The 27215-nt window shown below is 44.6% G+C and overlaps 1 protein-coding gene across 2 annotated transcripts in view; it reads left to right on the top strand.

Moving 5' to 3' along the window:
- The window catches only part of myo1ea (myosin IEa), a 70191-nt gene that overhangs the window by 26144 nt on the left and 16832 nt on the right, over window positions 1-27215 (top strand). For both annotated transcript variants that reach the window (XM_088921662.1, XM_088921661.1), the window contains exons 3-19: window positions 1500-1589; window positions 2478-2572; window positions 7740-7827; window positions 9929-10018; window positions 10895-11026; window positions 11458-11592; window positions 13418-13550; window positions 15781-15977; window positions 17078-17158; window positions 18084-18170; window positions 18666-18752; window positions 20214-20381; window positions 20507-20592; window positions 21637-21718; window positions 22668-22774; window positions 24247-24345; window positions 25671-25815. In XM_088921662.1, the coding sequence (XP_088777788.1) occupies window positions 1500-1589; window positions 2478-2572; window positions 7740-7827; window positions 9929-10018; window positions 10895-11026; window positions 11458-11592; window positions 13418-13550; window positions 15781-15977; window positions 17078-17158; window positions 18084-18170; window positions 18666-18752; window positions 20214-20381; window positions 20507-20592; window positions 21637-21718; window positions 22668-22774; window positions 24247-24345; window positions 25671-25815 (1902 nt within the window). The remainder of the gene's footprint in view (window positions 1-1499; window positions 1590-2477; window positions 2573-7739; window positions 7828-9928; window positions 10019-10894; window positions 11027-11457; window positions 11593-13417; window positions 13551-15780; window positions 15978-17077; window positions 17159-18083; window positions 18171-18665; window positions 18753-20213; window positions 20382-20506; window positions 20593-21636; window positions 21719-22667; window positions 22775-24246; window positions 24346-25670; window positions 25816-27215) is intronic.

The raw sequence follows: 27215 nt of genomic DNA, 5'->3' as shown, positions 1-27215 counted from the left end.
CCCCTGTGTGCTAGAATAGTGGATTAGCAATCCTACAGAGCAGCATGGTGGCGCAGTGGTTGGCATTGCCACCTCGCGGTGATGTGCCCTGGGATCAATTCCAGAGCTGGCGTCATTCTGTATGGAGTTTGTATGTTTGCATGTGCTCTGGTTTCCTGCCACAGTCCAGGTTAACTGGCTTCTGGGGAAAACTGGCCCTGGTGTGAGTGCGGATCTCTGTGTCAGTGTGCGCCCTGCGATGGACTGGCATCCCATCCAGGATGTACCCTGCCCACCCGCCTGCCTTTCCAGGACAGGCTCCAGCTCCCTCACCGCCCTGAATTGGATAAAGCAGTTAGAAACTGGATGAATGGGATTCCTACGGCAGGAACAGCAGCCACTGGTGGCTGGCTCACAAACTGCCTGTCAGCGGCCGTCGACCCAAACAAAAACAAGTGGGTGCTGCCCTTGCAAGACACAGAGCTGACATCACCCCCTTTTCCATGAGCATTAGATCACTTCATGAACGCTCTGACATTTGTTTAAATTGATACTTAAAAAGCCACAAGGAGTCGCTTTATGAGCTTCAGCGGTTAACACTCTTTAAAAAGAATGAGATTTTTAATATGGAAAAATCAAGTTTACTTAATGGGGAACGCATCAGCAAAAGTCAGTGTTATGCCGTAACTTCAGAGTTGCAGGGATCTGGTAATTTTGTGTATTTTTTGGCTGTGTGGAGAGATATATTTGGATCACACAGATTAAAGGAAAATAACTACAACTAAGGGAATATTTTTTTTTTCTGTACACATTGAGCTGACCACAATGTTACAGGGAATCAACCAAAAAACATTGTTATACCTTGAAGATCGGCAAATAAACCTAACTGAAACAACCATTTTGATAGATATGTACAGTAGTTTGTAGTAGCTTTGTGGATATGTAGAGAGGAACAAATGCTGTGATTAGTCTGATTTAATTGCTGGATTAGCTACTCTCTACAGTGTGCCTCTTGATGGTTGCTCATGCCCTGGTGTTATCACAGCTATCACAAGATTCTGATCAACTGCCAACAGACAAGCTGAGATTCTTCTGACCCACACTAAAAAAATAAGTCCATACCAGAACCAGAGCTCCTCCTGATTTCTATAGCATTAATTGGACTAGACAGCATGTGTATCCCCCACCACGATGCACCCCCACCCTGCTCATACCAGAGCAATGTACCTCGCTGAAGGGTACAGCCCCAATGTTACAGCTACGGGCACATGAACCCACAGCCTGGCGGTTCAGTCTGGCAGTGTACCCATCATCCTGCATGCCCCTGCTGACCCAGACTAAGCTCCAGTAATAACAGTCAGAACTGCTAGAACACTAGGACACGGTGATGGAGGCTTTAAACAATATTTTGATGCTCAGACTTTGTGTTGTAATTCCTGATCGTGGCCAAGATGTTTGCCCCGCGGTGCAGGCAGTATGTACGGTACGTGCCGAAGATAAACCTTAACCCTAGCGTTCAGACATACATTGGACCAGTGCTCATCTCTGTAAATCCCTTCAAGCAGATGCCTTACTTCGGAGACAAGGAAGTGGAGATGTACCAGGGAGCGGTTCGTATTGACCAGATGTTAACGAGGGGGTCTTCCCCACCCCCGAGGGGTTCCTTTGCTCCCCACTGTTTCTTCGTGCTGTGAGAGTGGCCGGGAGCCACCGTGCTCTGCTCCGCGCATAGCTGACGGCAGTTTCTCTCCGGGAACCAGCTCCTTCGCTTGGAGAATTGGAGTGTCGTTCACTTGGGCACGACAGCGCGCAGAAAGACAGGGTTGAGTTTTCTAGGTGTGGCACAAGCAGAAGTTCCCACAATTCTCCGAGTTGGCGCGGGCCTGATCTGCAAGGTTGTGCCAGCGTTGCTAACGCCGGTTTCCGCTGCGTTGGCTCTGCAGGCAGCTGCGCTCTCACTGTTGACGTTGGGTGGGTAGCAAACCTGTGTGGGCCCCCATTCTTTTTTTTTCCCCCCCCAATCAGCATCTTTAAAAAAACATTTGCTGAAACTCCATCACACTCATTCCATATCCTCGTCCTTGGTATCCCAGTTTCCAATGGAATTTCTGTTCTAGCTGACCTTGGAATTTCAAAGCAGAACCCTTAATTAACTAACAGCTAATTATTTGGTTCCCACCTCTGCTGTTCTAGTACAGATATGTTTCAAGTGCTTACACATTTCCTTAAAACATAAAAAAACAGCTTTTGCGGAGATCTGCAACAATTAGAAGAAATAATAATAATAATTCCTTACATTATTAGGAGGCCGTGATTGGTAAAAGCCAGGGGGAAATTTTGGCCAAGACATCAGAGTAACCCCCCTTCTCTTCTTGAGAAACAGCCAGGGATTTTTAATGACCACAGAGTCAGGACCTCAGTTTTACCTCATCCGAAGGACGGCAACTTTGTAAATTAATTATGCTTCCGATTTGAAACCGTTTTGTTCCTATTCGCAGGCCCAGTACGAGAACCCTCCGCACATCTATGCCCTGGCAGACAACATGTACAGGAACATGATGATCGATCGAGAAAACCAATGTGTCATCATCAGGTAATGGAGATCTTCTTCGCAGTGCTGTTATGAATCGTTTTTGGGCAGGATAAATCCTTTTGTAGTGTCTGTGCATGGGTGCAAAAAACAGGTGCAAGGGAGAAGGCGCAGCTTCTGCGAGGTGCAGAGGAAGCTGGCAGCGGGCAGGTAGTGATGGCTACCTGTGGGTCCACACTGTCATCCAGAGTGAGAGCAGTCTGCAGCATCTAGACTACCGAAAGGAGGAAGCTAAGCAGTTGGAACAGGTTATGCATCTGTATCATGCACACTGGCTGGAATCGCCAAAGAAGGAAATTTAAAGGCCTTTTTTAAATGAACATAAGATGATGAATCCAAATGCAGCTCAGCTCCATTGGGCTAATTATTGTTTTTCCAGGAGAAAAAGTATTTCTTTCATTTCATAACAGTTCTGCAATTGGAGTACTTTATTTTTTTTATAAGAAGCTTGCTTGAATTTCAAGAGGGGTGTGCACGAGAATGTAATGGATTAAAAATGTTTTATTTTGTACATTCAAAAATGAAAGGGCACCATCTGCACAGGCTCATTCTGATTTCTTGTGATGGGAAATGTATACAGCATATTATTGCTTGGTGGTTATAGCAACATCCAACCAATTGTTGTGTTCAGACCAGTAGCTATAGCATACTTGTACCCTCCCAGTAGCAGTCCAGACTTGCATTGTGATTAATGAAAGAAGCTTGTACGACTGGGATGCTCTGACGTCCATGACTGTATTGAAGAATGCGCTAAATTAGTAAACTTATTTTAGAGGCGCTTGGCAACTGTCTGCATGTGTATCTCTTTACAACAAGTCACTTGACATGTGGTGTTCACCAGCAGTCCCTCCGCTGGGAAGATCTACAGGCTTAATTGCTTTGACATTTGGGGCTGATTTGCACGGGTCTAGTTCCCTCATCATAAAAGCCACAGGCCTGGGTTTTGTGATTAGATTTCCCGATCTGCAGTTCTGAAGACCACCCATGGGGAGTTAATTACCTTCAAGGCCACAGTGGAAACGTGGAAACTGCACAGTTTGTTTTGCCTTTGCCTACAGTTCAGCACAGCAAGTTTGGAAGCTCGGTCACGGTCAGGATCAGTCTGAGGGCCTGAGAACAGGAAACTGAGGTGGAAATCGGTGTCTGGCGCACTGCTTTAGTCTCGTAGGAGGCAGTGGCAGTGCGGACTGGTGTTAGTGCTTACCTCATGGCTAATTGGGCCTGTTTCAGCACTTTTCCTTGCTGGCGCAGAGCGAACAGCTGCCAGTCCAGTCTCCCACATGAAAGGAGTGGAAGTGAAATCGTGATGAGCCAGATTAGAAAACAAAGCTTAGCATACCACTGGACAGGCAGGTGGTCAGCATCACCTAGAGCCTCTTCTGAAATCATAACTCGCCGCGGAATGAGCGATTGGAGATGGTTGTTGACTTGGCAGTCCCCCACTGTTCCCTCTTATCATTGCGCAGCATTTTTCTTTGTTTTGTACAAGTTTGGGGTTTTTGCTTTTCATTTTTCACACAGCATATAGCCTGTTACGTTTTCCTTTTAACCGAGAAGGTAGATGAGGGCGTCTGAGATGTACTGGCAACACTGTGGTTCACTGTTTTGACATGGGCGGCCCTAATCGATTAGTACTTACAGGGTCCCTTCTCCCAGGGGTACTGTAAAACAAGCACAGCATCCAGCACCTTCAAGGAGGGTTTTCACCTTTTGTTCAGTTCAGCCTACCCTAAGAGATTTATTACAACGAGGAAGCAGCCTTTAACTGCTAATGGGAATTAGGCACCATAAAAAAGAAAAAAAAACATCAGCACTTGAATTGATTCTTTGCCAAGAGGCTAAAGTTTAACCTGCAACTAAAGCAGTTCATGGTTTGTGGTGCATGTGGGCCTGTGTGCTGTAGCCCCTACAGGTAGGGGGCGTTGCTGGGTCCGTCAGGATAGCTGTTCTAGAGGGCTCTGGGACTGGAAACAAATCAGTTATCAATACTTTTAGTGTATGCCCAAAACATGTCTCCTATTTAAATTCCAGAAATGTTTCTTATGTCTTATTGTATAATAATAATTGCTTACACTTATATAGCGCTTTTCTGGATACTCCACTCAAAGCGCTTTACAGGTAATGGGGACTCCCCTCCATCAGTGTGGAGCCCCACCTGGATGATGCAACGGCGGCCATAGTGCACCAGTACTCTCACCACACGCCAGCTATCAGTGGGGAGGAGAGCAGAGAGATGAAGCCAGTTCAGAGATGGGGATTATTAGGAGGCCATGACTGGTAAAGGCCAATGGCAAATTTGGTATGTTTAGGAATTATGTTCCAAACAAACACTGGAAACTTCACACTTTACAGGGGAGGAGCTGTGTGTGTGCGTAAGATGCACTATGAGGGGGGCTTTTCTCAAGGGTCTTCCTGAGTCCCACAGTTCCTGGGTGTCGCGGCAGCATCCCACTCAGGAAGAGGATGGTGCCCCTGCTCCCAGCTCTGCAATGAGGACCTTCATCTGGCAGGATGCTGATCTGTGCGAGACAGCCTTCCCCGTTCAGAACTGTTTCCCACACTCCTGGGATTGGCAGTGTCTAATAATAAGACACCACAATCTGCACTTCGCCACCTTTTATTTTTTTATAAACCTATAAAACTCAGACTTGCCTGTTTTATTGCCTTCTGCAACAGAGGGCATTTCTCTGGCACTGCAACAGAAGCTTTTTTTCCCCCAGAATAAGACAAAGCAATAAAAACAGGGCTGTATCTGTGCAGGGTGGAAACCCTGAAACTGGAAAGATGAAAAATCCATTTCAGTAAAGCTGTTTTAATTAGAAAAACAAACCTGCAGGAAATGTAATGTGACATCATGCATTGTTTTATGAAAAAGTGCTGGACCAATAGTAGCATTCATCGCATGGGGGCTTTGTAATAATCTGCAACAATGCCCTATGAAGGCAGCAAGCATTTCTAAATGGGTTAAACTATCATTCCTGCTAATACTGAATCCAGTTTGTATCATTTGCCCTTTCAGTCAGTGTGTTTTGGGCAGCAGAAGATGAGTCTGTGTTGTATTTCAGTCACTCCAGCTATAATCTTTGTTGAGCTAATAAATCCTAGAGGAAGTCCACAATGTGTTTACCATCTGACTGCTGTGTAATTACAGTGTACAATAGGGAACACCCCAACGGAGAACAGAAACTTGTCCCATAATCCAAAAGACAGGCTTTTCCAAGCACTGCAACAGTTGCTGTGTGGCTGGAGTAAACACGCCTTTTTGGTTCAGAACAGCAGAGTTAAAGCTGCAAATTCTGTAAACATTGTGAAATGACAAAAGAAACTACAGCTACAAATCGTGTAAATCTTGTTCCAGAAGAACAGGGGGTAGGTGTCCTGATGCGCTTACTAGTACTTCATGCGGGGAACCTGCCAGACAAAATACAGTGTTCACTGTGAGGTACAACACTCTGCTTAATAAGAGCATTCAAAGTTACCAATCTTTATATGAGGGAGGTTTGGTTAAATCTTTACTCTAGTAATTCTCAAACAAGTTCCCCTTTGTATTTTTATGGTGCCCCAAAAATCATACTATGTAACCAATCTGGTTACGCAAATATTGTACATATGTCTTGTGAAAAGAAATGCATAGGTTCGAAGGCTGGGTGGAAGTGTTTGGCCTTGTGCTTATACATTTCTCATGTCCGGTACCAGCCTTTGCAGAGATCTGCTAGTTGAAATCAGGAATCTCAAATCAAATCCACACCTGCTGGGCATCTACAGTATACTGTAGCTGTGTAGGTATTGTAAAGTGATCACAGCAGACTTCCTTTTATAACCACCTGATGCTTCCCCTACGCGTTCAGGCCCCCGCAGGCGTTTTCAGTAGGCGTGATTAAAAAGCCACTTTTGTCATCTGAAGCCAAATGCCTATCTCAGCATGTTGAACTGCTCTTCTCCTTTTCCGATTCCCGAAGCTGTGCTCCTCTCTGTCTGTCCTTGGGATCTGGGTCTTCCCAAATGGGTCTTCCCACGCCACTGTGGCGAAACCGGAAACAGGGAGAGAGTTTGCCAGCAGTTCACGGGGTCATCTCTCCCCGTGCAGAGAGACCAGGAAGGTGGTGCTCCACAGTCACATTTCGTTGGGAATTCAGGAAGCCTTAAAATCATATGGTGACCTGGAACCTGGACAAGAACAGCTTGAAGCAAGATGTGCTCTTTTTCTCTCTGCTGTCCCATTTTATTTGATCCTGTTGTGCGCTAACACAGCTACCGTTCTCATTGACTTAAAGGAGCAGCAGTCTGTGATACCAGGATTTTACCCTCAGCAAGCTGACCTCAGCTTGGTTGACAGTGGAAGCTGTCTCTTTAGATTTTCTAGAGTTCACTGGGGGTGGGGGAGGTTTAGACATCTTAAAAAGAGCAATAGGATTCCCTTAAGAAATGTCCCAAACAGACGAGGCCCTGTCAGTCCAGTCTGTAATTTGTATTAATGAGGGATAAGTATCTGTTGACAAGGAGGGGATTTGTTAAACCCCCCGTCTCTTAAAACCTGTCAAAGGAGTCCACAGCAATTTTCAAAGCACACTGCACAAAATGCCATCCCTTTGTGTGACAAGCGCAGTCAGCGCAGTCTCGAACATTATATATGCCTAAAGCCAAGATTAAAAACCAGGCTGTTGAAACAAAGAACAATAAAATATACTGGAATTTTATTTTCCACTGGAATGTGACATGTCAAATACTGTACATCCCAAAGCAGAACATGGGAGGTACGCAGTTTGTCTACAACATCGAATAATTTTTGGAGTCGGACCAAAGCGACCATTCCAATTCTTTTAAAGTCGACTGCGGAGGTCAGTCACAGGGGCCCAGCCCTGAAAGCCACAGAAGTGTTTTACTCTTCTCCAGAAGTCCTGGCTTACAACTGTTTTTGCTTTGAAGCTTGGGTAACAAATGGAAATATTTAGGGCATCATCTGTGTTTTATTGTCAGGGTTGCCACAGGATGATCACGACTGAGACTGTGGATCCAGAATAAAAACTCGCAGTGATTGGCGCTGACGTTTAAATAGCTGCACCGTTATAAGTGCCTGTTAAAAGGTCCATAACAAAATTCCTGAATACTTATGGATTATAAATATAGCTGGAAAAACCTCTAATGGATTGTTGTTGTTTTGTTTTCTCAGTGGTGAAAGTGGTGCCGGCAAGACTGTGGCTGCTAAGTACATCATGAGCTACATCTCCAGAGTGTCTGGTGGCGGGTCTAAAGTCCAGGTGAGGCAGCAGGTGAAGAGCAGACAGCTCCCTCTGCTCTTCCGTCATGCTGCATGCTTTTAGAGCCAGGGAGAGTCCTGTACAGCCGTGCGTTGCCATGGGTTAAAAAAAAAAAACAGAAGGGCCTACAAGTCTGTCACTCCTCTTGCTTATAACCCTGTACCAAACTTGTATAATCTGTGTTACCTTAAAAAAAAACTTGGACTTCAGCCTTCGTTGGTGGTTTCAGCATTGCTAAACTCCATGCCTGTTTGGATTTGATTTCGATTGCCAAGCAGAGAACGCTTTCAGGCGTGATCTGAGACATGTCTGATTCCTTGTAGGTTTTACCCAAGTCTTTAAAGATTTCAATGATAAGTTTACAAGTGGCATTGTAAATCCTACTCCACACACGCACACATCCCAGACTGCCATTCTCTTGTTGGGCAGACCTGCCCGTGAGCTGGGCTACCAGTCTTCCACCAGACTGGCCCATCTGTTGATCCCTCAGAAAGGCAGATGTCCTCTTCTTCAAGTCCCTCAGTCAACCGAAGAATAATAGCACTTTTAAAGACATTAAGATTTTGCGATCTTGCCAAAGACTCCATGCTGGCTTAGAAAGATCTTAGACATTTGTCATCATTTGGTCTGGTAAAAGCTTTTACTGGAATTACAGCCAGCCCTGCTCATTACTGTTTGTAGACATTTGTGGATCTTTGCTTCTAGTGGATCAGAGTAGACTGAATAATCATTTTTCCCCCTTCACTTTAAAGTGAGTGTTTTCTTAATTCACAGTTCTGAGCAGGTGTCTGCAACTAAATGCTCCTTGCCCTAATTTGATTATTTTGCAAAGTGTGTAGCAATTTAAAAGGAAAAAAATGGTAGAGTAACCAAAATTCATTCAAGTTTTATTATCCTTGGATATTTTGCTACAGCGTGGTTATGAAAACAAGCCTTTACGTTCTTAATAACTGTTGTATATTTCAATACGACATTCTGAGAACACTCATATCACTGTGTAAAAAGAGACTGACTGTTTTAGGAAGTGTGCATGTGTGAATCCCTGTGCTGATCTGTATTTAAACAGGTCATTGCAATTTTCTGAAGCACGTGTTCTTGAGATCTTTATCATTGTGTAGTTTAACAAAGCACCCAATCGCATCTGAGAGATCGGCTGCCCTCTGCCCTACCCGGGCTCCTTTCTGTGTGTCTCAGTGTCACAATATTTGGTTCCTCTGCCTTCTCTGCTGCTGCAGTCTAGTTACTAAGTACCGAATAGTATTAAAGCCACTTGGAATCTCTTGGAGCCTCTCATCCTCAAAGATCAACCCGATCCAGCAAAATGCAAAACAGTTGTCGTTCCTTTTTTGTTCCTGAATTTAAAGCATGTAAATTAAGTTTAGAACTCGTGTCCCTCATTTACATGTCAAGCTCCAGAGAAAAATCACTTTTTGTTTTACTCTTTTTTTCACCTGAAAAATCTCTACTCTATAGGATTGCCACCAGCGCTGTTCATGACAAATATTAAATTCAAGTGTGTAAAACACTGTTGTTGTTTTTGACCATTTCTGTTGCATGTACTAAAATGGACCTTTGGCGAATTTCAAAATCACGGTCAGCTCTCAAAACTCAAAAAGAGTTTGAGAAGACATGGGACTCTTTCATTTGATTCTTGGAAAGATAATACAATGTACGCAAAAGCTGTATTTAAAACAACAGGTATCGCTCCGACGGCAGGAAGAACTCTTGGGATGGGGTTTGGGAGTTTAGAGGTTTTTTTATGCAAGTGTTGATTTCTTTTTCGTTACCTCAGTGTAGGTGAATACTATATCGTTGCTTATTTGTATTTGCTTTTCGCTCTATGATCGTTTTGTTTTACCTTCAGATATAGAAAATTGAAGTACACTGACTGAATGGTTATACCTTGAATGCATAAAACCTTGCTTCACAATAAAACTGATTTGAAACGAAAAAAAAATCAACTAATGGTCCGTAAATCACGTACCTAATCTGTTCCAGACCTGTTGCTAGTTATTGTGAAGTTCCCGTCGTCAGCTTTCTAAATGCCTCTCTGGGTATATGTCTCAGAGTTTACATCCTGGCCCTTGTTGTCTCTCCTCAGCATGTTAAAGACATCATTCTCCAGTCAAACCCTTTGCTGGAGGCCTTTGGAAATGCAAAGACGCTGCGGAACAACAACTCCAGCAGATTTGTAAGTGCTGTGTGTTTTCGGGTAACATCCTGTTTGCACTGTCACGTCCTGTGGCTTTGGCAGAACAAAGGAGGAACAGCAGGAAAAAAAATTAAAATGCAGCCCCGAGAGCCAGTTTTGTGTTTTCATGGGTTTTATTGTTGCATGCTCCCTCGGATTTGGTTAGCTTTACACACAATCTTTTAACTGCAAGCAGGGAGGATGTAAACCGAGCTAAAGCAGGGGCAGCTGCTCTCATCCCCCAGCCACAAGACTTGACAGCAGTACACCACTCCTGTTTTACTGCTGCTGCTGGCTGAAAACACAAGCCAGCTTGGCCTCTCCATCCAAGGTTCTTAATTAATGTTCCTTCTGTGTCAATAAAACAAAAATGACTTTCTTTCCTTCCCAGACAAATTACCCTTTCATCTGTTTTTTTAATTTCTTATCATTGTAGAGTAATAATAGTAAATGCTTTTCAAAACGCACAGGCACGGATCTCCTAAGTGACTTGGTGAGGAAAGGAGCTCGTTCAAACGCAGGCTGAGCTGTGCGATCACAGGTTTGAACCTGGGACCGTGTCACTGGCCACTGGTGACCGGGAGTACCCTAGTGGTGCTGCACTGCAGAGGGTAGAGGAGGAATGCTGGGAGACTATGTGGCAGGGCTTTCTTGGTGACACCGTGATCCTTATAACTGACAATTGAATGTTTTAAAGAAAACTCTCAGATATGTGTCCAATCAGACGTTTCTGTTTCTTGATGAACTGTAACTTCATGGCTCTTTGCAGTAGCTAAGAAGATGAAGTGTGCGACTGAGGGCCCACAAAACTTTGCAAGCTCTGCTTTTTACTTTACATGCCTCTCTTTGACATGGCAGCTCAACCCTCTCTTTCAGGGAAAATACTTTGAAATCCAGTTCAGCTCGGGAGGAGAGCCAGATGGGGGGAAAATTTCCAACTTCCTGCTGGAAAAATCCCGGGTTGTTATGAGAAATCCTGGTGAGAGGAGCTTCCACATATTTTACCAGGTGAGGAAAGGGGGGCTTTAAAAAAAAATGTCCTCAGCTTGAACGTTTTTCAGAATATGGGAAAGAAATGCTGTTTTTCAGTGTGTCATTGAGGTCTTTGGAAAACTAGAGGAGGTTTTGCTTCCCTATAATATAATTTCCTGCAATTTAGAGCAAAAAATAAAAATGTATGAACGGAGGATTCGCAATAGATACACATCTTCAAAATGACTTTTGGCTGATTTGCAATTTGCCATGCTTTTACAACTTAGCAATTTTCATGAATTAAAGGTTTTTGGTAAGCATGCTTCTTTGAAATCTTTAGGCATCTGTATTGCATCACTGTTGGCGTTTGGGTGAAATGTTTTAGGATTACTTGGAGAATGCAGCTTCTCTAATCAGGCAGGGATTTGAAGCTGGAAATCTAATCACCTGGCCTCTCATCTTCACAGCTGATAGAAGGAGCCAGTGGAGATCAAAGAAGCAGTCTTGGAATCACCTCCCTGGACTATTACAATTACCTCAACCAGTCTGGTTCCTACAAGGTGGAAGACATCAATGACAAGAGTGACTTTCAAGAGACAATGGTAAGAACTTAGTTCTGCTCCTGTTTATGGTAGTGGTGGTGGTCTCCAGTCCTTGATGGGCCTCAGTGTCTATGAGTTGAATTCCCACTTGGCTCTTTATGACCTATTTGAGCTGAACTGGACCAATTTAAAACTTGATTAACACTTAACACAAAGGTCTGCAGCTGCTGGTGATTTAAGGAGACCTGGAACACCTACTGGATTCTGGCCCTCCAATAACTAGACTTTTCTGCTCATGGATTTATGCCTGATGTTTCAACAGGAAAAGGCAACAAAAGTGCTAAATTAGAAAACTGAAATAAAAGGCATGAAAGTAGTGAACTAGCAACAAAGGAGCAATACCAAAGAACATACTGGATCCATCAAATGGAAACACTACATCCTCAGGGGGTCAAATCTGGAGCTTGATTTCTGCATCTGTCTTTAATCTGTTTTTCTGTGATCATTGTTGTTTATTCTTCTCTGTACTTTCTTAAAAAGATAAGAATTTCACTTCAGAAACCAGTGTGATCTTTTGATTTTAATAGATACGTCTATGACCTGCCTCAGTGGATTCAATTGTGTATTCGACTTTTAATTCTTTCTTTCGATACCGATTAAAAAAACTGCTGATGAAATATTTTATAACAAAAATCTTATATGATTTTCCAATTCCTTTAGTATTTTATGCTTTGGTGAATATCTAATTATCAGTTAATTACTGTAACTGTCATTTGAAATGTTGAAATATTTGAAGAGAGAACACCTGCTTGTTCTGTTGCATCTCTGACGAGGTCTATATATTAGGAATGAAAAGCGATATCCTGTGTAATATACAAAATGAATAAGCTAGTTTGAAGTGAAATATTATGTCACTATGGAAACACTTTGACAATAATGCACTTGCTTGTATTCTGTATTCATGTCTGAATGTGGAGATTCTAATATAAAGCTTCTTTAAGTGTACAGTGTCATATGCATACAACAGATGGGCAAGAGAGTGTTTTCATTTCACAAAACCAGAAAGGACCATTACATTTTGATTTAGGCAAGTGGTGAAATTCTTGTTGATTCACCTTGTCTCCGAGTGAACTTATCACCTATTCTCAAAGCATATGAGTCCATGCAGTCTGTCAACCAGATGTTGACTCAGTATAGTATAGATTCATGACTAAAACAGAAGAGGCCCTTATTTAAAAAGCAGTCCATCAAAAAATTGGCTCAGAATTCCAAAGTCCTTTAGGTTCAGCTCCACTGTTTCTAATTTTGCACCTAGAAGCAAGCATTACAAGTTCTTCAGTATGCTGAACGAGATCTCCTGAGTTAAGGCCTTTATCTGTGGAGCTCCTGATTAATGGAATTCAATCCCTTGCCTCCTAGAGATTTTAATTTAAAAAATGCTCAATTTCAAAACCCTTTATAGAATTATAGATTGCACTGTCTTGATCTAGTTTTTAACAAATGCATGATTAAAAGTCATGCTTTTAACAGTGGATGCAGATTCTATGGGACAAGGGTGAGTGACCTTTACTCCTCCAGGATCATTGCAAACCTGTGATGCAATCAGAATGTCAATCACTAAATTGATCCTTAAATACCTGATTGACTCTGCTGCTGTGAACCACTGGGAAGGGAATGGGAAAGCCAGGATTGTCGGTCCCTGCCCGAGACATGCAGAGATCTTATGAGGCTCCCGGCTCAGATCATACTACAGGCACTCAGGACTGGTATAATGAACTGAGCCCCCTCTCCCTCATTCGTGGCTTTTTCGCTGACCTGCTTCTGTTGGTCATGTGCTCTCCAGCCTCCTGTCACCTGTCGTTTCCTCCCCGTTCTCTCCCTCCAGCACGCCATGAACGTGATTGGGATCAGGTCCGAGGAGCAGATGCAGGTCCTGCAGATCGTGGCGGGCGTGCTGCACCTGGGCAACATCACCTTCAAGGAGTCTGGGAACTACGCCGCCGTGGAGAGCGAGGAGTGTGGGTATCGTTATGGGCTGAGGGTGGAAGCGCAGTTGGTTAGGGGAATTTAGGCTGGCTTTATAAATCCCCGACAGCACAACACTGTTTTCCTAATAAAAAAGCACAGGGAAGATGGCAGCATCCTGTGTAAATCTCAGAATATAGGTGTTTTTTTTCTTTTGAACTTGGGACGTTTTTCTTTTTTCTTCATAAAAAAAGCATAGAAAACCTTAAAGCGATGGAAAATAACCGTTTACTAATATGGCCCCCTAATCAGGATATATGTTTCTGTTGTAGTAATTTCTGTAATTCTGCGTTATTGCTTTTCTCCTGGGCTTATGGGCAGGGCAGCTTTTTCTATGCAATGCAGTTCTGTGGAAATGGCAGTATTACATCACTAACTAGAATTCTGCAAGGAAATATTGGATTTCCTGCCCTCCCCCTTTTCGGAATGGCTGAAATCTGAATTTCAGAGGCTGCTGTTCCATGGGTACAAAGCCACCTTCTGTTCTGTGCAGATGTCTTTTTGGTGTTCCCTAATCGCTGTGCTTCCTTTTCGAGTGTCACATCCCCTCTGCAGTCTGTCTGCTGCTGTCTACATCCTGGTACTCCACATCTGTTCGCTGCTGGCTGCTGTGGGTCCCAGCACAGCCCTTTGTACCACAGACGCCTGTTTCCTCCCCACAGCCCTGAATATATATATATCTTGCTCTGTCATGACAGGAGTCAAAGCTTTCGGATTGTTCATTTGTCCCCAGTGCTGTGGGGATTTTTACTTCTCGTTAATGTTTAACAATAGTTAACATGTATTAATGTAATATACTGTATATAGAGACATTTGCAAATTAATATTCCATTTTATTAAATTGCCAATCAATAAATAAACATTCACTTCCTTTGAGGTAATATTCCAAGGTTTATGGATAAACAGGATATACACATAGACGATACTCAACAGTGTATTAACAAAAAGGTCTCATGACAGGAGAGTAAATGAATGTGCTATACTGTAGCACTGCGGCAGCACAGACATTTTCCTGCTTGGGTTAGCATTCTGTCGAGCATGTTTAACTCCCAAATGAGATACAGGGGCCGCAAGGCCTCCTCTATTTCTAATTACTTTAGGTTATGTCATGTTCGTTTAAAGGTCTGGCCTCACTGGAATAATATTCTTCTTCTTAGCATGTCATATTTTTAGAATGGAACCAATAGACAAGGGGAGAGGTCCAGTCAAGTTACTCTAAATTACCTGTTACTTCAAGATTAGAAAAGCTTGTTTAAGCAGACCATTGATTAAACAATGTTTTGAGGAAGGGAACTACTTTTCGTTCCAGATGATCTCTAAATGACTTCATTGAACACACCACCTGTTTAATGGTTCGCAGTTAACTTGTTCCTGGACATTAGAAATTAATGATTTTCCAGGCCGGCTCTAACAGCTGCTGGACTGGGGCTCTCCAGGACCAGGGTCAGAGACCCCTGCTCAGGCTGTTCACGCACACGGGGCCTTGAAACCAAGAGGGCAGTGTGCAGGGGCTTCGCGCCCCCTGGCTGGCAGTGTGGTGCACTCCAGAGAGGGAGAGAGGGAGAGAGGGAGAGAGGGAGAGAGGGAGAGAGGGAGAGAGGGTTCCCTAGGGAGAAGGGAGACTACTCTCTCATAGGAAGACACCAGCAGAGTGCCAGGCCAGACTCTCTGGGGTCGGGGTGCCCCATCCCAGTCCTGTGACCCACATACCTGAGGGGTTTTGCTCCTGCAGAGCCCTCAGCTACACAATCAAACCCTTTATTGACTTAATAATAACAAGATGGATTTGAACTTAAACATGTTGGAGCTTTAACTGTTGTATGCCGTAAGTGAAATAAAATGCCAAGTTTCTAACTAGAAACACAATGCAAATATTCAATTGCAGGAACTTCTTAGATCAGTTAAGGCTTCAGTTATCTGATGAAGGTGGGAGGGGAATGAAAACCAGCAGGTGTGTGCGTCACCAGGACCAGGATTGGGAATCGCTGGTCCAGGTGTCCGTATGGCTCTTCCGTGTTAAAACGAGCCCTGTGCTGGTGTCCGCTCTGTCGTTTTCCTGCCCGTTGGGCAGCGCACATTTTACACCCCACGAGACATGGCTACGTTTATTTCACGTGGCGGGAGCCAAGCTATAATTTTGCGGCTTGGGTGGAGATAGAGAGACGTTGAAAAGCAGGCCGTAGGCTCCGGGTGTTAAAGCAGGCCCTAACTGTGCTCCTGCAGTCCTGGCCTTCCCCGCCTTCCTGCTGGGCATCGACCAGAGCCGGCTGAAGGAGAAGCTCACCAGCAGGAAGATGGACAGCAAGTGGGGCGGGAAGTCGGAGTCCATCGACGTCACGCTCAACGTGGAGCAGGCCTGCTACACCAGGGATGCCCTGTCCAAGGCCCTGCACGCCCGCGTCTTCGATTACCTGGTGGAGGTGAGCAGTGCTCGGCGCCCCTGCCGGCACAGGCGCCGGTTACCAAGCCCGCAACAGAGACGAACAGAAAAGTAACTGCCTACGGCGTTTGATTTGCAGGGAGTTTTTTTTTTAAATGTAGAAAACATTTCTTAACAAGATTTCAGTGCTATCGTATCAGCGTTTTGTTTCGTATTACTCTGTGTGTGGTGCAGTGTTCTGGGTTCTGGATGCATAACTGCGAGGTTGTGGGTTCAAATCCCAGCACTTGTGTGAAAGAAGGGTTCTCATTAATGCATGAAGTAACAAGTAATTGCACTTGTTGGTCAGGGATCCATCCCCCTTGGAGTTTTACTGTGAGCACTATTTCTTCCTAGTCTAGTAGGAGTTAAAATGCGGGAGTGAATTTCCTAGTTGAAGCAACAGTGCACGAGGAGTAATGCCTGCATCTGTGCAAGACCATCGGATGAGCAAAGGTTTTAGTTCACGTCTTATTTAAAATCCTTTTCATTCCTTCAGTAAACTGAATTATAAATCTGTATATCATGCAGATGGGATCTATAACTGCTTCTATATACAACAGAAAAGTGCTTCCTGTCCAAAAAATGTCTGTTTTATTCTTCGGTTGTGCTCAACAGTTCAGCTGCAGATTTTTTTTTTTGTTTCTGTGGAATCTGCTCAGAGAGAATTGAGGTAGCGGATAAAAGCTGGAACAAAGTGCTTGTAATGGACTGCTAACATCTGGCTGGCAGGTTTAGCTAGGTAGCTGAAGCCCAGTCGAAGTGATTACGGAGGGAAGAGTGAAGGGTAATGTCAGTGGCCAAGGGAGTCTTTAAAACCGCCTGTGTCAGCAGAGTGTGTATGCAAACCAGGGCCTGGCTAGCACATTGCTTGGGTCTGAAGGGGAGGGAGAAATGTGCTATTAAATCAAGACAAACTATTTGTTTCTGGGCCTCTCTGTCTTCTAAGCCTAGTGGAGATGTGATTTTAATAGCATTCTTATAAATATCTAATGTACTAAGAACATAAAAGTTACAAGCAAAGAGAGTATTTGGTAATTGGTCGCTAAATGATCTAAGGCTCTCATCCAGCTGCACATACTGTATGTTTGTTCATTGCAGTCGATTAATAAAGCCATGGTGAAGGACCATCAGGACTACAACATTGGAGTGCTGGATATTTATGGATTTGAAATTTTCCAGGTAAGAATGTTTGTGTGGGCGTTCAAATCCCGATCAGGCCCCAAATACCAAGCTGTACTGTGAATAAAGAAACAGTGAAGTGCCAATGTTGCTGTGACATAGCAGTAGGTTTGGAATGAAAAGATGAAATTTACAGTACTTATTTAATTGTCTAAAGTGTATATGAATGCCTAGACTTTAGTAATTACACATCTTGAATAGTATTTTACTTCTTACCTTAAATATCTTTAAGCACTGTAACATGTAGTTGCTGAGAGAGTAAGAGTCTCAATAATATGTCATTATACTGTAAGTGTATCGATTGCAGGACCTCACTGTGCTGTGTTTTTGTTTGTTTGGTTAATACTTTACAATTCAACCCAAATCCTCTGCTCTGTTCTACCGGGCAGTTTCTTAATGTCTTGTTCAGCATGTGAAGGCTCATGAGAGTACAGACTATAAAAAGGGACACTACGGCTTACAGAAGATGATAAGCAGTGTACAGGGCTCAGGCTGGAGCACTGCTTCAATTATGATTTCTCATCACGAAAACTATGTTGACTTGCAGATAAGAGTTCCTTAAAAACCACAGCTGTAGGCGGCAGAGAGCATATCCCCAGCTTGCCAGAGTGCCCTGCAGATTGTCAAAGTGCTTTGTTGCATGTTTTATTTTTAGTACGTGGTTGAAGTGCGTTATTTAAGCACCCAAAAACCCTTTTCTAACTCACTTTTTATGGTAAGGTAAAGCACAATCGAATGTGATTGTGTCTGTTTTTGTTATCTACAGGAAAGGAAAGCACGGTACCTGTTATTTCCATATTATAGGGTATCACTGGTTATGGCATATACAGTGTTTTCTGATATTTGGTATTTAGACTATGTTACTGTCAATGGTACATTAAATATCCAGTTCGGCTTGAGTTATAATACATTTTATCCTTTTCAGAAAAATGGCTTTGAACAGTTCTGCATCAACTTTGTGAATGAAAAACTCCAGCAGATTTTCATTGAGCTGACACTGAAAGCCGAACAGGTAATAAGACTTTTAGAGCCCGTCGTGCATGAATATCGATCTCCTATAAATTAACCATGACATTAATGCAGCTGGTGCCATCGAGCTCTGGAGAAACCCTCTTTGCTGTACATCACCTTGACTAAGATAATCCCATGATGGAATGCAACTTATTTGAAACAGATTAATTTCAAATGTGCTTAACCCACTTTATCACTGGAGAATGTACAGTAGTCTTTCTTTATTATCATTTTAATCATTTCAGATGGTCCAGAAGAAAAGGGGAAAAAAACAAAATATATTAAATATAAAAAATAGTTTAACTTCAGTGTCAGTGAAGAGAAATACAGTATCCTGTATTAAAGGCACAGTTGCCATTGTATATCGTTAATGGAAAATGCATCCGCTGGCTTCAGTTTCCTAATCATTACATTCAGCCCAGAGCTGTCTTTCAAAACAGCTCTCAGAAACCTCTGAGGCCCCTTCTCTCAGAAACCTCTTGGCTTTCTCTCTCAGGAAGAGTACATTCAGGAGGGCATTAGATGGACTCCCATCGACTACTTCAACAACAAGATTGTCTGTGATCTCATAGAGAGTAAAATTGTAAGTCTTGCTTTTTACGCGCCTCCTTAAACTTTTTGCTGTGTTCAACAATGAAACTCATTTTGAAATGACTGGAATAACATTGTGGGTTTCAGTGAATGATCAGTTCAAATTCAGTTTTCTCCCCATTGTGTAACCAGTATACATGTTAAATGACAGGACAGCACCCTGTTTGTCTGGACAGCAACCCACAAGGGACTCTCAGCACTTCTGCTTTAATCCTGCACACCATCCATTAAAGATAAGGCACAAGATAAAGCCATTCTTGGGCTCATCAGGGCTATATGCTCTCCTATGTTTCTGCTGTTCCTTTCTGCAGTTGTTGTTGTTAGACCTGCACTTGTGCTGGCATGCTTTTTGAATTCCGTTGCATCCATGTTTATCCCAAAAGCTACCAATTTTATCTGTGAATTTCAGAACGAGGAATGAAACCTTCTGATCTGACCGAAAAAAGACACGACATGTCGTTCATTGGATTCTTGTTCCAATGTTGTGTTGCCTAGATGTGGGAATGCAGTCTTCCCCATGGTTAGGAGAAAAGCACGAGTTGTTTGTTTTGTAGAAAACATGACCCAGAGAATTGAAAATTCTGGCTGGAACGGGCGGCCCTTTCCTGACAGCTGGGACTAAGCTTTGTGTTTTTATTTTTTATCCAGCTCAGCGGCAGCTGTGGTTTGACATACTCAATTAGCTAAAAATGGAAGTTGGTGACTCCCTTGAAAGCTACATGTGCATATGTTTGTGCTTGGAGACGGTGCGGTGAATGAGACTTGATTAGAGAAGGGACCATTTTTCTTAAACAGTACTTGCATCTGTGGTTAACCTGTCAGGAAACAAAATGCTATAATGCCAAGTGGAATTTCGACCTTGCTTTCGACCTTTGTCAGCACACATGGCTTTCTTTTCCCTTAAAGCGGAAGATGTGGGGGGATTTGACGCACTCACTGCTCACAATAAATAGCGTGCTTCGCTGGAGATGTGAAAAATGCACTGCTTGGAGAAATTATGAGGTTCTCTCTAGCACTCAGCTGCTAGTCTGAAGAACTTAAGAATCGGAGAGGCCCGTCTAGCCCGTTTGGTAGTTATTATTTTATTGATCCCAGGATTTGCAGCCTTTTCTACAAGTAGTACTGAAGCAGCATTACCGCTAGTTCAGGTGGGTAGCTGCGTCAGCATGCATACTTGCAAAGGAACAAGTAATAGGTTCATCCCATGCTGAAAAGAGAAGAAGGCTCCACAGCCGAAACGTTGTTTCCTTTCTTCTCTTTTCAGGATGGAATAAACGCATTACTGCTAGTATGTATTTCTCACTTGAACATGACCTCCCTGACTGGATACTAATGTGCTCAAAATACAAAATGGACTAGACAGTAATTGGCACTGGAGGAAATGCAGCCACCTGTCACCGCTAGACCCTGAAAACGGAGTCTGACTTCCCTCTCTGTGGTGCTCTGGTCCCAGAACCCCCCGGGCATCATGAGCATTCTGGACGACGTGTGCGCCACCATGCACGCGGTGGGCGAGGGGGCCGACCAGACGCTGCTGCAGAAGCTCCGCGTGCAGATCAACTCGCACGAGCACTTCAACAGCTGGAACCAGGGCTTCATCATCCACCACTACGCCGGCAAGGTGAGCCCCCACCCTCCGCCACTCTCCCCGGCTGGGAACAGCGGACAGGGCTCGGCTAGGGGCCCCTAGCAGGGCGAGGAGGAGCTGCTGGCGGCTGACTTTGCTGCATTTGGCGCTGTCTGCAGGTTTCGTACGACGCGGAGGGGTTTTGCGAGAGAAATCGAGACGTGCTGTTCATGGACCTCATCGAGCTGATGCAGAGCAGCGAAACGTAGGTGACGGCTCCTATCTTGGGTTGCGTGGCTTGTCGAGAGGGGTCCCTTGAGGTGGAGAAGTCCTGCCCTCGGATTATTTTTTCCTTTGGGTTGCAGCAGAAAAAACCTGGGTGGCAAGGTACACCTGTAGCAGTCAGGGCAGTAGCTGTGGAAAGAGAGGAGCGGGGCATTGATGCATTTAACATTGCCCCCTTCTGCATTTTCCCCTACACCCCATGTGAACGTGTGGCGTCCTTCTGGGAAGTGTTGTGGAAAATGCTGCTGTGGCCTTGCTATTGTCCGCCTGGCTCAGCCCTGGTGTGCACAGGGGGCTCTCAGCAGGGGCACCGTCATGGCTCTATTGAGCTGAGGCTGCCATCTGTTCAAACACCCCAAGTCCGAACTATTGTGTTGCAGCTTTTGTGGTGTAAGGCTGAGGCCCGCCAGAAGACATTCGCACACGCCTCCAAATGAGCTAGGAAACTGCAGCCTGCAGATCTGACTGCCGCAGTACAAGGCACACCTCTTTGTCAAGTTCATTTGCAAAATTCATTGTTGCTGGTGTGAATGAGCCCAAAGCTGCACTGCCCAGCTGGACAGATCATCTCCGTCTCTTGATAATCATATTCAACCCGTCTAGGCAAACCAAAAAGATCTGTGACAGAACAACTAGAGCCCCCTCTCTTTCAAGATCCTTTTTAGTTTGATCTGCTCTCTGTTAATATATCTGCTACAGAATTTCATTGTAAGTGAATACATGGTCAGCCACTTATTATAAAATTGTATTACAAACAGTATTACAGAATGTTTCTTTAAAATAATGGATATGCTAAAATGTTAAGAAGTAATTTTCAGCATTGAATCAGCTTTGACCCAAAGTTAGGTGTTTTACCATTTATTGGTCTTTATGTACACAAAAACTATATGAGCCACAAGACTGGGATTATCTTGTAATTCCAAATCGATGAAAAGTTAATTTCATAACTGTCCGCAACTGTCCTGTGTCTCCAAAAATAACTCTGAGCGTTTTGCTTTTTTTTCCCCGTCATCTTCTCCAATAGGTCTTTCATACGTGCCCTGTTCCCCGAAAACCTCCAAGCAGATAAGAAAGGCCGACCCACAACTGCTGGGAGCAAAATAAAGGTGACTGGAAGGAGAGATACTGGACTGAGTCTCTGCTTTTTTGTCAAGTAAAAAAAAACAAACAAACAACTGCCCTTTCTGTCAGGGCAGGTGCAGTAGCTGGAAAGAGATTAAAGCCCTTTGACTTTGCTGCTGCTTCGGGCTGTCCGTGCTCCGGGGGTCATATGTCTGTGATGTTATTGCTTCGCTGCAGTCCTGACACCGAGGCACAACTGTCTCTGTGCCGCAGGATGTACAGACTAACAGCTGTTGAGCAGAATTGTCCACCTGCTCCAGTGTATTCTCCCTAGATTTCCCATCTGAGGCCTTTTCACATTTTGTTGCTATATTATCAATTCTTTTATTCCTTTGCTTTCATATATTTATTCTGTCATTTTATTTTGTTTTCTGTGGGGCACATAAACGCCCCGCTAATGCTAGCTGTACTTGAAACTTTCTGCACATTCCACTAAGCCGCTCTGTGTCTTCTGTTACCTCCTGAATGGTAAGAGGTACGGCTTGTCCGCTGTCTGTGCATTTCATCCGAGCCCTCTGTGCAATACTGAACAGCTCTCGGAGCTTAGAGTTACAACAAAGAGAGCACTTTTACTGTAAGGTGAAGAGAGCTGTAAAGGTGTAATCACAGTGGGCACAGTTATCTGGGTTTTCATTAAAGAAAAACTCATAATAGCCAGTTCATATACTGTATTCCTGTCCCTCGTTCAGCATCCAGTCAGGTCTCATTCTGTTTTACTGCTGCAGCTCCTCGCTCAGTGGGGAGCAATGAAGCCGCACTCTGTACGCGTAGGGACACATGCACATCATTAACACTTCTTCTTTGGAGGGCAACTTAATTTGAGATTGTGGTTTGTATTGTGTCAGAGCTCATTAAAGGAGAAGAGAGAAAGCTTGTGTTTGACAGTTTCAGGTGATATAACTGAGCTTTCCACCGCCTGATATCCATTCACAGAAACAAGCCAACGATCTGGTGAGCACCTTGGTGAAATGCACTCCCCACTACATCCGCTGTATCAAACCCAACGAGACCAAGAAGCCAAGGGACTGGGAGGAGGGGCGGTAAGGCATCACTTCCAATGTCCAATTTGAGAATTTAACCCCCTGCCTGCTGTCTGCCTCACACACAAGTACTACACTAAAAAAAAACACAAGCTGAAGCCTTTGGTTCCACCTAGCAATAGAAACATTTGTCCACAAATCAGTAGTTGTGCTTGTATGTGCAAAGCATTAGTCTGTACAATTTACAGGTCTGTGCTCTATTAGAAACTATCCATGCTTCCATTTTCTAACTGCTTTCTGTAATTCACGGAAGCAGGCAACAGGCGTAAGGCAGGATACACCCTGGATGGGATGCCTGTCTATCACAGGGCACATACAGATACAAAACACACTCACACCAGGGCCAATTCCCCAGAAGCAAATTAACCTACCAGTATGTCTTTAGACTGTGGCAGGAAACCCACATGAACACAGGGAGAACATGCAAACTCCACGCAGACAGCACCTCAGGAATTGAACCCAAGGCCCCATTGTGGTGAAGCAGCAGGGCTAATGACAGCGCTGCCGTGCCTCCTCTCACTGGAAGCTAAACAATTGTATTTAATATTTTTTCACTTTTTGTATAGCGTAATATTCCTACACTACTATGAAGATTAGACAGTGAATTTCTGTTAGTTTTCATGACGTACAGTAATCTGGCATTTCATGTTCGAGCTCCGGCTGTAAATTCTGTGGAATTTTAGCTAGGCGGTCATAATGGCATTATCAGAATCTAATCGAATTAAGAGATCTCCGAAATAAGGGAGGAAGTCTGTAACTGCGCAGAGACTGTGCAGCCTTCTCCCCCTGTTTTTCTTTCCTCAGAAAGTGCAGCGAGGTACACGATGTACTGATTTGATGCACTTCATTGTTCAGGGCGTTGTAGCCTTCCTGTTGTTTCTCCAAAAAGAAAACTGGTCAGGTTTCACGATAGAAAGAGCTCTTTGAATGCGTTCTTCCCAAAGGCAGCATGTGTTTAAAAAATGAATCCAGGGAGCCCTCCACGTTTAGTTTGGAAATTCAATTGCACATTTGAAAGACATAACGAGACCTCGGCCACGCTGTTCTCACACTGGTGGGAAAGCCTGAAACTGACAGGTTTGACCTTTGATCTTGAGAGCCAGGGGAATGCACAGTGGGTGGAGAGATTTTACATAGGAAGCCGGAAAACAACAGGTGAATCTTCAGAGAGGAACATCTGAGGACATGAATCGGTGCTTTGGGTATTGATTTCAACTCCCAGGATCAACTCCTGGTTTTTGAAATAGTTCTTTGCTTCAGGTATGCAAGTGCAATTTTAGAGTCTATTGACTAGATGTAGATGAAGGGATTTTTCTATTTAAAAGCCCTAGTGCCCGCACATGTGGTATTTACTCTGAAAATCTTTTGGGACTTTTCAGGCAGTAAAGTCCTATGAAATGGAGCAAGCAGGCAAAGTAGAAGGGCTGGTATCAGCTCATTCACTGTGTTCTGTTTGCTCCGTCAATGTCTAGAGTGAAGCACCAGGTGGAATATCTGGGCCTGAAGGAGAACATCAGAGTCCGCAGGGCTGGCTACGCATACCGGCGGGTTTTCAGGAAGTTTCTGAACAGGTAAGCTGGCGATCCATCTGGCGCTCTGTTCCTTTCCTGGCTGCCGGAGACTGCATCACTGGAAAGCTTGTGAAAAGAGGAAATGCAACGAGAAAGCCGAACGCTTTCTTTATCCATGGCTGAAGGGAGTTCAGCAATTCAAGGTGGAAAAACGCAGCTGAAATGAGGTGGTTCGTTTTCGCAGGCTGATAAAAACCCTGTAGGAGAGGGGCGGCCCTGCACAACACGCTGGGCGTACATTACTGCCGTGGCAAACAAACTGATGAAACTGCCAGGCGCCATAAAAACGCATGCAAAATTGAGGCTGTCTTGGTGAAAAGAGCTCTCATTTGAAGTATTTTTGAGTCTGTTTATGCATCTTTTTTTATTGGCTGTTATAGGTTTTGTGTAAAAAAACAAAAGGAGGTGAACATTAAAAAGAAAAGTAGCATAGTGTTAGGCCCACTGGCGACACTAGACCTGAGAGAGAGACAGGGAGAGTGCACAAGAGAGTGGCTTGATGTTAATCGGTGTAAATCATGGCGGGGTCTCCTCAGTTCAGCCTCTAATCTCACTCCCACAGGGCGTGCACAGGAGTTGCAGTTTGAGGCAACCAGGAAGTGCACACTTTGCTGTTGTTTGTGTTGGCTGGCTCCCGGCCTGCCTGCTGGAGCCTGTGAATAGGGCCATTGGAGAGGCTGATGGCTGCTGCATGGGGGCTGAAGTCACTCCCTGGCTCTGCCCGGGAGAGGAAAACAGACGGTCGCTCCACCCTTGCTCAGCCTGCCCGGAATTCACAAAAATCCAGACACAGGCAGCGGGCGCCGCTTTCGTGCGGCTCTGCTCACAAGTGTGACCAACAGCAGCCCAGATGTGCTAAAGGCCAGGCTCCAATAAAGGAATCCTTTAAGTGTTGAAAAGAGAAGAGTGGGCTTGACACTCGCTGTCAGCCCGACGATATGCCACACCTCTCCTGAGAGAAAGCCCTGTCTTTTTCCAGGCTGGTTTTGAATGTAGTTTGGATCTCACGTTTGAACTAGCAAAGACAGACAAGCACAGAGAAATATTGTTAGTTTAATTTCTTAGAAAGTACCTTTACGGGAAGATAATGTCATCATTCTTAGCTAAAATACAATAAATTACAAACGATCAATAAAAAAATCAATATTCATTCTTCCTGATGGGTTTGAAGAGTTCCACATCCGTTTTCTTACAGTCTTTTCTCCATGTGGTATATTTCAGCTATGGCTCCAGACTCACATGCAGATGCCTTTGCTTGGTGCGCCAGTGGATTGTCTTGGCCAGCTCTGAAAACTGCCCTGACTGTACCCTCCCTTCCCTCTCAGGTACGCCATCCTGACCAAGGAGTCCTGGCCCACATGGCGCGGCGACGAGAAACAGGGAGTGCTGCACCTCCTCCGGTCAGTCAACATGGACCAGGACCAGTTCCAGCTGGGCCGCACGAAGATCTTCATCAAGGCGCCGGAGTCGGTAAGCCCGCAGGCCAGCACTCACCGCGGCCATGGCTGTGGCAAGAATGAGGGGCTCGTCAGGTCTTTTCCTTTCCTGCTTTGCGCCAACCCGGGTAGCTTCGGGCACGGCTTAGGTAAGGGGAGGCCAGACGAGCGCGGGACTGTCCTGACTGCGCAAGAGTTTCATCTTCCTTATCGTCCCATTCTCAGCCTTGTGTAGTGTGTCACGCTGGTAACATCGTCACCAGCCCCCTTATCATCGACACAACACTGTTCATTCTAGCCACAGTGTGGAGGAAGCAGCCCTGTGATTCCTGCATCAACAGGAGTCATCGGTCACCCACAATTCAATCAGTTTCTTATGTAGCGCCTTTCAATTCTGTGAATTGTCAAGGCCCAAATGATGCAATAAGTACAGCTCTTAATGCGACTGTATTCCATCTGACACTTTTATCCAAAGCTACTTGTTTTTCCGCCTGTATGTCCAGCTGGGCATTTTAGTGGACTAAAGCAGCAGTTTGACCCACAAACCTAATCACTGCTCCACTGCTGTAGCGTGATTAAAGAAGCGTGTGTTTTCATTCACTCGGAAGGTAAGCGAATAAGGCCGGCCTTTGTTTGATCCGAGCCGCGCCGTGGTCAGATCTGGCCTGTGGAAACCCGAGCCTGCAGATTTTCGGTTCCCGTCCTGATCTGAAGTGCGATGATGTGGTGAGGGGTGTGGGGCTCTGACAGACACAGAGGCTGCAGTTTTTTTTTTGTGCTACTGTATGAAAGCTGTTTTTGTGACTCAGCAGGCTAGTGAGCTCACGTATTGACATTTCCAGCACACACCTGAATCAGCCCTTGTAACATGTGAATGCCGGGGGTTGTGTGCCAACGTGTGATTTCGCGAAAGCCTGAGACGACCGCCCCTACACCCCTGCAGCCCCCCAGCCATCAGGTTTTAAAAGTCCCGTTTCTGTTCTCAAGTAGACTTTTGATTCTTATGAGACCGGCTTCTGAAATAATGGCATTAAGCAAACGACCTTTAATTCTACTAACAAGGCCCCATTATCCAGTGATTATGTACTTGTGATATTTTATTTTACAAAGATGTTTAGAACTCCTGGTCTTGGTCCCCTTTCCTTTGGCAGTGTAAATTTTAGTGACGGGTCACATTTTGTCATGCGTGTCTCCAGCAACAGTGGTGGGGTGGCGGGTTGTTTTCCCTCCCTCACGTGGTTAATCGTAACGGGACATTCTCTTGTGCTTGTGCCGGGACGTGCCTGGCGATTGTGATATGACGCGCTGGGACAGCAGCTTCTGTGACCCCGAGGAAGGCGCACGGGGAGGCCGCACAGCCCAGAGGAGAACAAGGGCACCCCGGTTCTTTGACTCCCTGCCAGCCATCACATGGGCACTTGAAATCGGACAGGA

This window comes from Atractosteus spatula, chromosome 7 (assembly GCF_055471065.1).
Source record: "Atractosteus spatula isolate fAtrSpa1 chromosome 7, fAtrSpa1.hap1, whole genome shotgun sequence".
NCBI lineage: Eukaryota > Metazoa > Chordata > Actinopteri > Semionotiformes > Lepisosteidae > Atractosteus > Atractosteus spatula.
This window is presented reverse-complemented; position numbering and strand designations above follow the sequence as displayed.